Source organism: Danio rerio, chromosome 19, assembly GCF_049306965.1.
Source record: "Danio rerio strain Tuebingen ecotype United States chromosome 19, GRCz12tu, whole genome shotgun sequence".
NCBI lineage: Eukaryota > Metazoa > Chordata > Actinopteri > Cypriniformes > Danionidae > Danio > Danio rerio.
The window spans coordinates 11,076,923-11,090,230 of record NC_133194.1 but is presented as its reverse complement, the minus strand read 5'-3'; the positions used below and the strand labels follow the sequence as shown (position 1 = coordinate 11,090,230).

The following is a 13,308-nucleotide window of genomic DNA, read 5'->3' as shown; positions in this document are numbered from 1 at the left end:
GGAGTTACCTGACCAATACCTTAAAATACCTGTTACAAATGAACTGCCATCGTAGAAGGTTCTCGACAAAAAAGGCAAACCACGTTTCTATACCCACATTACTTGCCTGAGTCCATGTTTCTTATTTTCCAGCAAATTAATATTTTAAACTTTTTCACCATTTTTTTCCAGAGTGCAAATTTGGCTAACCAAATGATTTTTTTTTTCTAAATTAATGACTTCCTAAAGAAATTCCATTAAAGACAAGATTAAAACAGGTTGAAGTAATGGAATCTTCACTTTAATCTTAATCTTTACTTCCAGTAGTGGGATACATCATAGAAAGACCCCAAAAAAGCTGAAAATGAAACCCACAGTCAGTGAAAAAAAAAACATGTGGGGGTGTAGTCCAATAGCTAGGGCCAAGACTTGCCCCTGCTGGAAGGTCTATTGATTCCCTACTTCTACTTTCACTACAGTTGTTATTCTGCAGGAATTTTTGGAGAAGTGGAGGTCACCAGTCAACAACCCTCTAGAGTAGTTTTATCTCCCTGTCAGGGGCCTATGGCTACATGTCGACAAGTGGGAAAAGCAACCCATCTCCAGCAAGAAAAACAACACCCCTACACATCAAAGTCATCTGAAGATGTCTGACATTTCTGACCTTTTCCTGAAAAGTGTGAGGAAAATGCCCTTGTCCACCATTTCCCGGTGTGAGATTTATAAAAAATGCACTCCATTGAGCTAAGGATATTGAAGAACATGAGCTAGCGCATGAATATCAAGCTGACCAGATCATTCTGTTCAAAATCAGGCATTGACCCATTCTGTTGAAATCATAGAAGTATTGTAAGCAGCCAGAAAGAGATTGATGACTGTAATCCCCTCCCCCCTTGCCACTTAAAATCTACTTGAAATTTGTGTTTCAGCCTCAGGATGGTTAGAAAGGCAAAAATGTTTTCAAGAAACTCAAACTTTCTTTTTATTTCATTATTATTTCATATTTCAGGAATAATTAGCATATTAAGTCAATTTTCATTGAATATTACAGACTTTTATTTGCATTAATTTACTGCAATGATCATTGTGTGCAATAAAACTAGGAAATTAAAATTCTTTTACCATTTTTGCACTTTAATGTTGGTCCAAAATTTAAAGACTTTAAATAATCTTCAAAACTCAAAAGAAAATTCATTCATTTATTTTCTTTTCAGCTTAGTCCCTTTATTAATCAGGGACTATGAATGAACCGCCAACTTATCCAGCATATGTTTTACGCAGCGGATGCCCTTCCAGCCGCAGCCCATCACTGGAAAACACCCATACACTCTCATTTACACACATACACTACGAACAATTTAGCTTACCCAATTCACCTATAAGCCATGTCTTTGGACTTGTGGGAGAAACCAGAGCACCCAAAGGAAACCCACACGAACAGTTCTCCACACAGAACTCCTACTTGAACCAGCTACTTTCCTTCTGTGAGGCGACAGTGCTACCCACTGCGCCACCGCACCACCTTAAATTAAAATACTTTTAATAAAATCTACGTGACTTCTGTATCTACACTCTAAAATGATGCTTTAAAACATCTGATCAAAAAGAGATAAAAAAATAAATCCATATCAATTGAGTGGTTTAATACTAAGCTTCTGATGAGACATGGCTTGGTTTAACATATATAATATATCATTTTAAATGATGAACAGATTAATTTAGGCACTTATTCACATATATAGTGACAAGTTAGCATTAGCTGTGGATGCATCCAAAGATGTGAAATAAATTTATGCGATTATCACATAAAAGACTTGCAAATAAAGCAGCGCTTCCATCCAATGAGTCAAAGAGAACGAAATTGTCACTTCCTGATTATCTTGTGCCAAATATCAACAGTAAAAACAGAATTTGTTGCAGTAGGAGAAGCAATTAATTTATTTAATAAATTATTTCCTCCTCAGAAGACTATGCCATCATGCAATGAATGCGTGGTGGCGTTTGATGGCGTGGGACGCAGAGCACAGACACTTTTGACAATTCTGGAGGTCATTAAAATATAATAACACTAATACTGAAACGGTTAAGGCTTTTTAGAATGACCAAAACAACATTTCAGATGTTTTACAATGTGCTCAGCCTGCTGGCATGTCCATTCAGAGACATTTTTTATCATCACATGATCTCTTATAACAAAATCACATAACCGGTAAAATTGTTTCTATTGTAGTTATTGTGCTTTTTTTTTTAATACCGAATAAAAAGTTCATGCTACTGAGTTATGCGCATACGTTTTTATGTGCATTTTCAAAACCTATGCGGTTCTTGGCATTTGCATTAGGGTACCGAAACTTTATTGGTATCGGTGCTACATTATAAAAAACAGAAGCATCGATAAGCTCTGATGTTAACGCTTCTGCTATCGGTACTGGAGAATTATTGCTGAACAAACATTACTTACCGTAGCATAATTTAACTGACCAACCTTTTCTAATTTGCGATATTTGATGTTAATCTGCACAATTGGCAATCCCCCCATTAGAAATGCTCGTTTTTCCAGTGAGTGCATCAAGTATAAAAGTCTTCACAGTTCTTGGCTGTGTGCGCGCATACAGTAGCTTGCAACACAGACTCGTGTGCACACACAGCTCGTAAGCTTGCGGAGTGAACCAAACGGTTGTATTTTACGAGTGAACAGCGACAATGCCGGTTGCAACAACACAAAGTATTTTTATTTTTATTTTTTTGTATAAGCAGAAATGCAAGCAATCTGGCTAAGTAAAAGTATCTTTCAAAAGTGCATTAACTGCTAATAGACAAATGAAAAGTTTTTGACTGCCTAGCTACTAATGGTAACGTCACATCATCCTCATCGTTATGTCAGCAGTCAATCACCTTAATTAGTAGAGGTGTGAACCTACACTAGTCTCACGGTTCGGTTACGATTATCATGCCATCGATTCGGTTCAATTCGATATTTCGGTGCATTGACGGTGCTTTCCATACACAGTTTTATATTTTCTTCACAGCAGCATTTCTTGTATTAAAATGTATGAATATATTTATATTTATATACTATTTGTAATACAATTTTGTCATTTAATACAAACAGTCAGATATATAAACTGTAACTTTATACAAAACGAGCATTTAGCAAATAATATAAACAAATATAAATATCCAGCTCAATTTCTGATCCTTGTCTAGTTCTCTTACACCCCTTTGATTGGTCACACCCTCAAAAAAAAACAGTTGCGATTGGCTCTTGCGCGCTGCGTTCTTCACAGATGAGTGACACTGAGCGGCAGGCGGCAGCGGCGATCTCACTGCTGATGTATGATACACGGTGGAGAAAACTCTGCAGACACGCGCTCGTTTCTGGATGCAAAAGTAATGCTGTAAAACAGCCGAGAAGAGAAGAAAAACCACTCCAGCAGGTCAAATGGGCCACTGTGTGTGTGTGAAAAAGAGAGAGAGAGAGCGAGAGAAATGGAGTAGGCTACTTTCATTCTCTTGATCTCAGTGAAATAGGGGCTATTGTTGAATATGTTAGTGAAAGACTGATCCAGCAAACACACACAGTGAAATTGTGCACAGTTTATGAGTCATAAATAGTTAAAGCACTGTAAATACTCGCGATCGCCTCCCTCGCGACAGAGCGCATATGAGGTAAATGACGTCAGTAATAACCGGTTATGATTATTACTGAACTGATTTCGAATTGTCCGCGTCTGCATCGCAGTGCACCGAAAAAACTATTATTTTTGACACCCCTATTAATTAATATAATATAGTTAAATAAACACATTCTGTTACAATAAAAAACAACATTTTTTTCCAGTAGCGTAAATAAATTCTAAACATTAAATAAGTGTTTTCATCAGCTGTATTTACAAATATAGCCTTTGAATTAACAATAAACTATGCTTATTAAGAAATAATAAAAACTGAACCTGTTTTTTTTCCTTCACTTTCGTCAATTAGTGTAGTTTGTTCCTCACCACTGTCACCACTGGCTTGCTTGGTTTAGGACTTGTGGAGTTGTGCATCAATGGATTTGCTTTATAGTGTTTGTACTTTCAGCAGGGAAAAACCACACTGAACTGAACAAAACTGATCTTTTACTCTGAAAACTGGGCTGACATAGTTTCAGTTTACTAGAACTTCTCTGATAAGCTGCTTTGACATAACCAACATTGTAGAAGTGCTATAGGAATAAACATAAATTGAATTGAAGATTAAATCCAAGAGCTTCCACATCGTCTCAGAACCATTTCTGTCTATAGAGGAAGTTCAAAGTCCACAAAAGAAACCAAAAAAATAGTTGTAAACACCTTGATCTGACAGAGGAGAGAAGACAAAGGCAAACTAAATAGTTTTTTGACACACAAAAGTGTTCTAGGAGCTTTATTAAAACACTAAAGTCACATGACAATATTTTTGGTGCCTTTTATAGACTTTTTAATGTCCTTCTGCTGTTTAGATGAAAGTCTCAGGCGATTGGAACAAATAGAGGTTACAAAGTACATGTTGGGCTGAACTAAACCTTGAAAATGCATTATGAAAAACAACAGCAGTATTAGTCAAATCCTAGTGTGTTTAGACCTCCGCCATGGCACTTGTTGTGAATAATGCTGCAGGTGGAGCGATACAAAGGTGAAGTGGTTAGAGGAGTGCTGTTGTCTCTTGAATATTGCATGGCTGGAAAAGGCTCTCAGTCAGTCAGATTGGAGAACCAGAAAGAACTGTTTTGTAAATGTGAACAGAAGCCAAAGTTTAATATGTTCATCATATAAAACTGTTGCCTACAAAGAAGACTTGGACTGAAGTGCTTGACTCAACTTGATTATTATTCCCTGTATAATCTCTGTTCAAATGATTTGAAACACCAGAATTATCGTTGACGACTTTCAATGGAGGAACAGAAATGTTTTAGATTTGATTAAAATGTCTTCATTTGTTTTTCTGAAGATGATTGAATCTTAACTTTCAATTTAATTTCTTGTTCTTCTGCTCCTCTTACAGGTGCGACTCCTCTATTGCTCACAGGAAGAGGCTGAGCAAATTTTTAAGGCTGCATGGGCATCTGGACAGGCCACTCCTTCACATATGTGGTTTGCAGTGGGCCCTGGTCTGTCAGGACTTGGTCTTGAAGGTTTACCCAAGGCTCTGTTCGCTGTGCGACCCCAAGGATGGAGGGACGAGCCACGACGGCGGATCGCAAAAGGTGTATCAGTACTGACGCACGGTGCTATGGCGTTACGCCGCGAGTACGGTGGGGCTCGTGGGACGAGTTTCGCAGGGAATTGTATGATGGATGGAAATCAAACTCAGAGGGTGCCGGGCAGAATCAGGTGAGAAGATGTGTTTGTCTGCTGTGTACAGTTTATTTGGTGTACACCCATACAGGGTCAGAAATGAGCTTTTCTGTTATAGGGCAATATTAGCCTCCTAGAATTTTTTTAACCTCATCATTATTTATTGTACTTCTGTTGTTATTTAAGTTTAAAGAAGTTATTTGAAACATCAGAATGCAATGAACTGTTATCAGTTATCAAACTTGCCATTTATCAACTAGAAAATGACCAGCCATAAGAGAAATACTGTCAAAAATATGGGCTAAAAATGGTATGGCGTGCCACACTCCCCAGTAGGATTCAGCATATGGATTTCATCTCCCTCCATCCATAGTCACTGCATGATGTAAAGCGGCATTCACAATGGACATGGAAAACATTTCACTTTAAAACCCATTCATTTCAATGGCTTGTGTAAAAATGGTTTGTTGCGTGCACGCCATGGTCAAAGTTCAAAATAGCTCAGTATTGTATATTCCGCTCATCTACACATACTTATCTAAGCATGAACTGCTCATGCTCACCAGAAAAGAAAAATCAGCACAAATAACATGCCAACAGGACATTTCTATGTTGTATGAGGGCTCCTGCTGCTTGCAATAGCGCTAATGTGCTGTCAGGGTGCTGCTGATAAACTGACACCTCTTAAATTGTGGTCTCTCAATAAAAATGTTAGTTTCTATAAAATCAGTATAATTTTAGTTATTGAGTAAATTTAACTTCTTTTAAAAGAAAAACTTTATTTAATAATAAAATGAAAAATTGGCATTATCAGTTTCAGGTTTCTGTTAAGTGCGTCTTGAATTTTCATTTTTTTGTTCCCTATAACAAGCTGTTTAAAAGTGTACATTTACTCATTACAGTGTAGGGCTTGTAATATTATTAAACATTGTTGTTATTGCACAGTAGTGCAATTATGATAATTAATGTCGATTACCATTTCACGAGTTCACACTTGCATTCGTTTAAGTATAAAGCATATTTGGCGTGCTGTCCGGGGGGAGGGCCCTGAGCTCGAGGAGACACCCCAACTCGAGTTACTCCCCTTATCAGAATACAAAGAGGAATTGGTATTCGAGCGAAGTGTCTAGCCCGGCCCCAGAACGCTCCCCCCAGGAATTCGATGCAAGAGGTGAGGTGACGGGGTGGTGGAGGGATGCTAAAGTCGTGAGATGCTGCAGGTAAGACAGCTTTGGTATATATAGGGGTTTGTTCAAGCACTGATTTGATAATGGGTTGATTGTCAATGACGTATTCGATACTGAAACTTCTGCGCATGCTCCTCCCGAAATTTGTTTACAAAACATCACCAAATGGAAAAATTATGAGAAGAAAACATAAAAAACATTCAGTTTCTTTGCGTTTACAATTTATAGTTATCCGTTATCCAAGTAACATGGAACATTTGGTTTTTGAATTGGATTGGGATTTTGATTGTTTACTTGTATCAAGAGCAGGGGTGCCCAAACATTTTCTTATGAAGGAACAAAAACCTATGGAACAAAATCAATGCCTAAAGTCTTGAATTAAAAAGCTTGTTGAATATCACAAACTGAAAAAAATAATACAACGTATTAACAAGTTCTTGCATTTTAATGACTTGAATTCCAGGGTTTGTATTTTTAGGTCCTGAAATTTAACATATCTGTATATTTAAGCTTTGAATATTTCAACGAAAAATATTTCAAACACGTTTTCATACTTAAAAATTCAATAATTCATATTCAATTTTCAGATTTCACTTACAAAATATTCAATACCCTTTAAAAATACGATGTATAATATTCAAAAGGTAATTTTCAGTTCATTTTATTTCAGTTCAAATATTCGCTTCCATAAATTCAGTGGATCAAATTCGACTGTTAAAATTCAACATTTCATCCGGGAACTGCAGGAAAAGCAATAGATTGCAGAGTGAACATCGCCAGCTGCTCTAGCTTTCACCAGCAGGTGGAGATGGAATGTAAGATTTTTAACCCAGTAAACAGGCGAGAAAAAGGCTATTAAAGGCACAAAAGTAGCATTTAATATTAATATCAATGCCTTGGACATTATAAATGATAAAAAGTATGAGTAAAATGAGTAAATGGGGTTTTAGTCATCTATATTTGCCCTTATGTAACGGAAGCCAGCTGGTGATCGCGTAAATCTCAGTTCTCGGATCCAGTGACAGACGTTGTTCTGCAATCTTATCGGAGCTTGTCTCCCATGCCGGCTCGCTCCCTGCTCGGACCGGTGCAGTTACTTGCACATAAACCGTCTTTTGATGAATATGATGTTACACATTGTCTATCTTTATTGACTCTTTCTTCCATAGACGCGAAGTATTATATTGACAGCTAAAGAATATAAACGTAAGAGAAACAGGAAAGGAAATATTATAATAATACAAAATAGATAAACATTGACAGGGCTAAGAACAATTACGAACAAAGATATTCAAAAGCAGAGAGATTTTATGAGAATGTCACACAAAACAGTTTACTTGGAAATGTTAAACAGTGTTCAGGTATGATTTAAGGTTGGTTATGGATGGGGCGTGTAATTTAAAATAATTTAACATAACGTGCGAATGCATTAAAGGAGCGTCTTCAGTTATTATTTAAACGCAGCTATGTCAGGATTGGGATTGGTTATATAATTTCATTATTTAAATTATGATTGTTGATATTAATATTTTATGACATGTATTTGGGCTATTGCGCTTAAATAAGTCATCCGTGATTCTAAATTAATATTTCTATTTATCCTTTTTATCACTCTGCCTGTCTTTCTCTTCTTTTTTCTAATTATTGGGGTTCTGCCACGGTTAAACGTTTGCAAAATGTCTTAGTTTGTCCAGAATATTGTTTTATTGTTATGTAGCCTATAGGCGAGAAAAATGTATTAACGCAAATGTGGCAATGTCGCAGCCAATTATAAGTAATAAAATGAGTCGCCTGTGGTTTGATAATAGGCAGTTATAACTGACTTTAATTTGTTTTCAGTATTAAATGAGAAAACCATTATTTATAACTTTTCAGCAACCGTTTGTATTTTATGATTAGCAATGTTGATCTTTTTTTGCAGTTATTAAACATATAAACTTATTTAAACTGGTTTAAATTTAATATAGTTGTCACTTGAGCTAGTTTCATAAGATTAATGTTTAGAATGCGTGGTTTGACATGCGTGGTTGAGTGGTTTCTGCAAATCATGGGATTATTACTGAGCTTTAATCGCCATCTACTGGAGAGAATGTATTTGCTCATTTATTCTATTAACTCTTTTCTGCAAGTGTATTTTATGATTTCACAAAGTCAAACCATTATTTTTTTATTTTATATTTTGAGATGATCATATTTAAATAAACAATTGCTAGGGTAGCTAATAGTTTCTTTAAAAAAAAAAAATCATTAGCCTATAAAATCATAATTTTGGCTTGACAAAGTTATTGGTTGAGGATTCTGGATGCATTTTTGCTAAATGAGTGTTACTCTCACAGTTAAATCAATTATATTATCAGAAATGACAGATATAAGAAATCCATTAATATTCATCACTCTTTTTACAATTATACAAGCAATTTCGCGCCGACGTCAGCTCCACTTTCGGAAATGGTAAACAGCGAGGTGTTATTCATATAATCCCAAGCATGACATGTCATGATAATAATCGAAACACTCTTGTAGGCTATTCTTATGCTTGGCCAAATATCATGACTTTCACTTTTATTTTACATTATTATGCACAAGCCCAGATATCATCTGAAACTTCGGAAAAATTCTTATCATATTGGCAGCCATGCAGCATCTCTTAACCAGTTTGATATGCGGCGCTGGCTCTGACCGCCCACCGGAGCTCGCGGCCACTCGTTCGTCTTTGTCGTGAGCAAGCCGCACCGCATATGCATAAAAACGTCAATCATTTCATTCATTCATTTTCCTTCTGCTTCGTCTCTATTTTAGTGGAAAAGCAATATTCTGGACAAACTAAAGACATTTTGCAAACGTAACCGTGGCAGAACCACAAAAAATAGGAAAAAAGAAGAGAAAGACGATATCAAAGTGATAGCTACAAAGGATAAATAGAAATATTAATTTAGAATCACGGATGACTTATTTAAGCGCAATAGCCCAAATACATGTCATAAAATATTAATATCAACAATCATAATTTAAATAATGAAATTATATAACCTATCCCAATCCTGACATAGCTGCGTTTAAATAATAACTGAAGACGCTCCTTTAATGCATTCGCACGTTATGTTAAATTATTTTAAATTACACGCCCCATCCATAACCAACCTTAAATCATACCTGAACACTGTTTAACAGTTCCAAGTAAACTGTTTTGTGTGACATTCTCATAAAATCTCTCTGCTTTTGAATATCTTTGTTCGTAATTGTTCTTAGCCCTGTCAATGTTTATCTATTTTGTATTATTATAATATTTCCTTTCCTGTTTCTCTTACGTTTATATTCTTTAGCTGTCAATATAATACTTCGCGTCTATGGAAGAAAGAGTCAATAAAGATAGACAATGTGTAACATCATATTCATCAAAAGACGGTTTATGTGCAAGTAACTGCACCGGTCCGAGCAGGGAGCGAGCCGGCATGGGAGACAAGCTCCGATAAGATTGCAGAACAACGTCTGTCACTGGATCCGAGAACTGAGATTTACGCGATCACCAGCTGGCTTCCGTTACATAAGGGCAAATATAGATGACTAAAACCCCATTTACTCATTTTACTCATACTTTTTATCATTTATAATGTCCAAGGCATTGATATTAATATTAAATGCTACTTTTGTGCCTTTAATAGCCTTTTTCTCGCCTGTTTACTGGGTTAAAAATCTTACATTCCATCTCCACCTGCTGGTGAAAGCTAGAGCAGCTGGCGATGTTCACTCTGCAATCTATTGCTTTTCCTGCAGTTCCCGGATGAAATGTTGAATTTTAACAGTCGAATTTGATCCACTGAATTTATGGAAGCGAATATTTGAACTGAAATAAAATGAACTGAAAATTACCTTTTGAATATTATACATCGTATTTTTAAAGGGTATTGAATATTTTGTAAGTGAAATCTGAAAATTGAATATGAATTATTAAATTTTTAAGTATGAAAACGTGTTTGAAATATTTTTCGTTGAAATATTCAAAGCTTAAATATACAGATATGTTAAATTTCAGGACCTAAAATACAAACCCTGGAATTCAAGTCATTAAAATGCAAGAACTTGTTAATACGTTGTATTATTTTTTTCAGTTTGTGATATTCAACAAGCTTTTTAATTCAAGACTTTAGGCATTGATTTTGTTCCATAAAAACCAAACTTGATTGAGGCTAGTGAGCCAAAGGTAAATGTAGTCGCCATTTCCTAATCTTTTAAATAATATTTAAACATTGCTAGAAAACATTGCTTTATATTATTTAATACAACATTTTTTTTTTGTTCACATTTCATAATGAACTTACTACAATGAAAACAAAAAAAATCTTGCTTATAACAGAATGGAGTTACACTAGTTGCCTTGATTTGCTCACTGCGTAGTCCTCTATCCATCGAGTGACAATATTTAAATTGTAAAAAATCATATCTATTCATCAGATTTGTTTGCTTTTTTTTAGCTTAGCAATAAAACAATAAAAAAAAAAGGTTACCTCATTTACCTCAATCCTTCTCACTCTCTTCTCAGATAGGATTGTGGGCCAAATTAAACGTTACAATCTTGGCTTGTGGGCCCTACTTTTGTGCATCTCTGATCTAGATTTTCTATATGATCAGAGATATTGAGAGAATGTGTCATTTATTCAGTGGGCACTTTTGCAGAAAAAAGCTCATTGGCTCATCTGATAACACAGACTAAACAATTGGCCAGTTCATTCTTAAACTCCACAGAAATGAATGGTTATAATGGTTCTCAACCCTACAAAAACAAGCTGTAAAAAGAGATCTGATGCAACATGCTCAGATCTGAAAGCAATGCAGTGAATTGACTCTTTTCATTCATTTTCACTTTAGACATATTAAAGGGGCGGTGTGGTGGCTCAGTGGTTAGAACTGTTGCCTCACAGCAAAAAGGTTGTTGGTTCTAGTCTCGACTGGGCCAGTTGGCATTTCTGTCCATTCAGTGAATTGGTTAAACTAAATTGGTCGTAGTGTATGAGTGTGTGTGAGAGTGTGTATGGGTGTTTTCCAGTACTGGGTTGTGGCATCTACTGCATAAAACATATGCTGGAATAGTTGGCAGTTCATTCCACTGTGGCAACCTCTGAAATAGAGACTAAGCCAAAGGAAAATGAATAAACGAATATCATTAAAACTGTATTATTGAATTTGTGCATCTTGAAAACCTGTTTATTTTTGACCCAACACGCTTGTCCTAAATATACCAGCAAATTTGTAGATTGTTTTTAATCTTATTTTTCATGTCTTATGCATGTATTTGATTGTTCATAAAGTAAATGTTATGAATTATTATTCCAATTGTAAAAATGATTTTATATTATTTAAAATAATATAGAGGTACATCAAAGTGCAGGATTTAAGTCAATTTCCCATTGAAATATGATTTGAAATGAAAATCCATCTACAAAACATGCATGTTATGGTTCTGAATAATGAAAAAGTCTTGGGTTTATTTTTGTTAGCATTGCCTGTAAAGGATTGTGAAGGGGAGAAATTTCTAGCTGCATCTGAAAGAATCAAAGTACTGACCCAAATGCAGACCGTTCCATTTAAAAGTGCTAAAACATTAATTTGATAAATATTTATTACTTGTTTTGTTGTAATATATCTCCCCACAGACTCCTAACACAAACTGAACTCAGCTCGTGCATCACTGGTATTAATTATTCATGAACACTACACTGACTTTGTACTGTTAAAGGAAATGGCCCTAAACCGGGTGCATCATGAGCAGCAAAATTATATATATAAATATAAATAAATGAATAAAAAAGTTCCCGTTTCATCTCTCGCCGTGCAAAATTCAAAGAGCAGTGCCAAGCAGCGCGACTGTGATGACTGTATCAAAACCCTGTGTTGTCTGTTTCCCAGGTCTTTTCACTATCATCCCAATGAGGCCACATGTGTTCAGTCACACACACACACACACGCATGCAGGCCCTTAACCTGCATTTGATTTGTGCTTGACAGCCCATACTGCAGGGATTTGCTGCCTGTCAGTCATGCTTCTCACAAATCATTCAATCTCCAAAAAACTTTGGCTGCAAACAGCACCATTGACTTGTCTTTCATGGTAGGGGGGGGTCAGTCTCGGATGTGTTTATGTCACTCAGACATGAACTGAAGAGAATATAAATCTTTTAACCACCTTCAAAAGTCAATCACTTAAACATGCTATCAGGATCGATTAGCTGAGCTAGCTGAGCGTTCTCTCAAGGCTACTTTCAATCATCCGGTTTTGTTTGATTTGACATCTGCATACTAGGTGTAACCATAAGTATCTGCATTTTAAAGGAAAGGGATTGGCTTCTCTACCTTATAGTATTGCAGCATATTTTCCTTCAAGGGAGCAAACAGAAAGCCTGTATTCCTTAAGAGTCGCTGCTATATTTTGCTCAAGGTTTTCCCATTGATTTCTATTCATTAGCACTGAGCATGGAATCACATCTATAGATTATTTGCGAGTGTTTTCTTAAGTGTTTTTTCCCCTCCCCATCATTTCTCTTTCATTTAATTTTGTTGTTATTTCAGGCTGCATTCGAAGAGGCTCATATTAGGTCACATTTGGTGAACAATAATTAATTCTTCAAAGAACATGTCTGGGTCATGTTTCTGTTGCAAAAGAAATAAGATATTACTTTGCATATTAAGAGGGCCGTTAAGATTGTGACTTTTTTTTATGACAAACAATCTCGTTATTCATCCGCATTCTCATTTCTCAGCAATATATCAGAATATTTCACATTTACGTTTGTTTGTTATTCTCATTAGATTCTGATTACATTTTCTAA

The 13,308-nt window shown here is 35.8% G+C and overlaps 1 protein-coding gene and 1 long non-coding RNA gene across 15 annotated transcripts in view; one reads left to right on the top strand and one right to left on the bottom strand.

Annotated features, from left to right (window-relative positions):
* Positions 1 to 13,308, top strand: part of grin2da (glutamate receptor, ionotropic, N-methyl D-aspartate 2D, a) — a 256,122-nt gene that overhangs the window by 174,815 nt on the left and 67,999 nt on the right. For all 14 annotated transcript variants that reach the window (XM_073931494.1, XM_073931504.1, XM_073931499.1 and 11 more), the window contains one exon: positions 5,005 to 5,333. In XM_073931494.1, coding sequence (XP_073787595.1) covers positions 5,005 to 5,333 — 329 coding nt within the window. The remainder of the gene's footprint in view (positions 1 to 5,004; positions 5,334 to 13,308) is intronic.
* On the bottom strand, positions 2,212 to 12,266 carry LOC141379021 (uncharacterized). The gene is made up of 3 exons (XR_012394934.1): positions 10,657 to 12,266; positions 3,751 to 6,829; positions 2,212 to 2,874 (listed from the first exon to the last, which is right to left on the bottom strand). It is a non-coding gene; the product is annotated as an uncharacterized lncRNA (long non-coding RNA).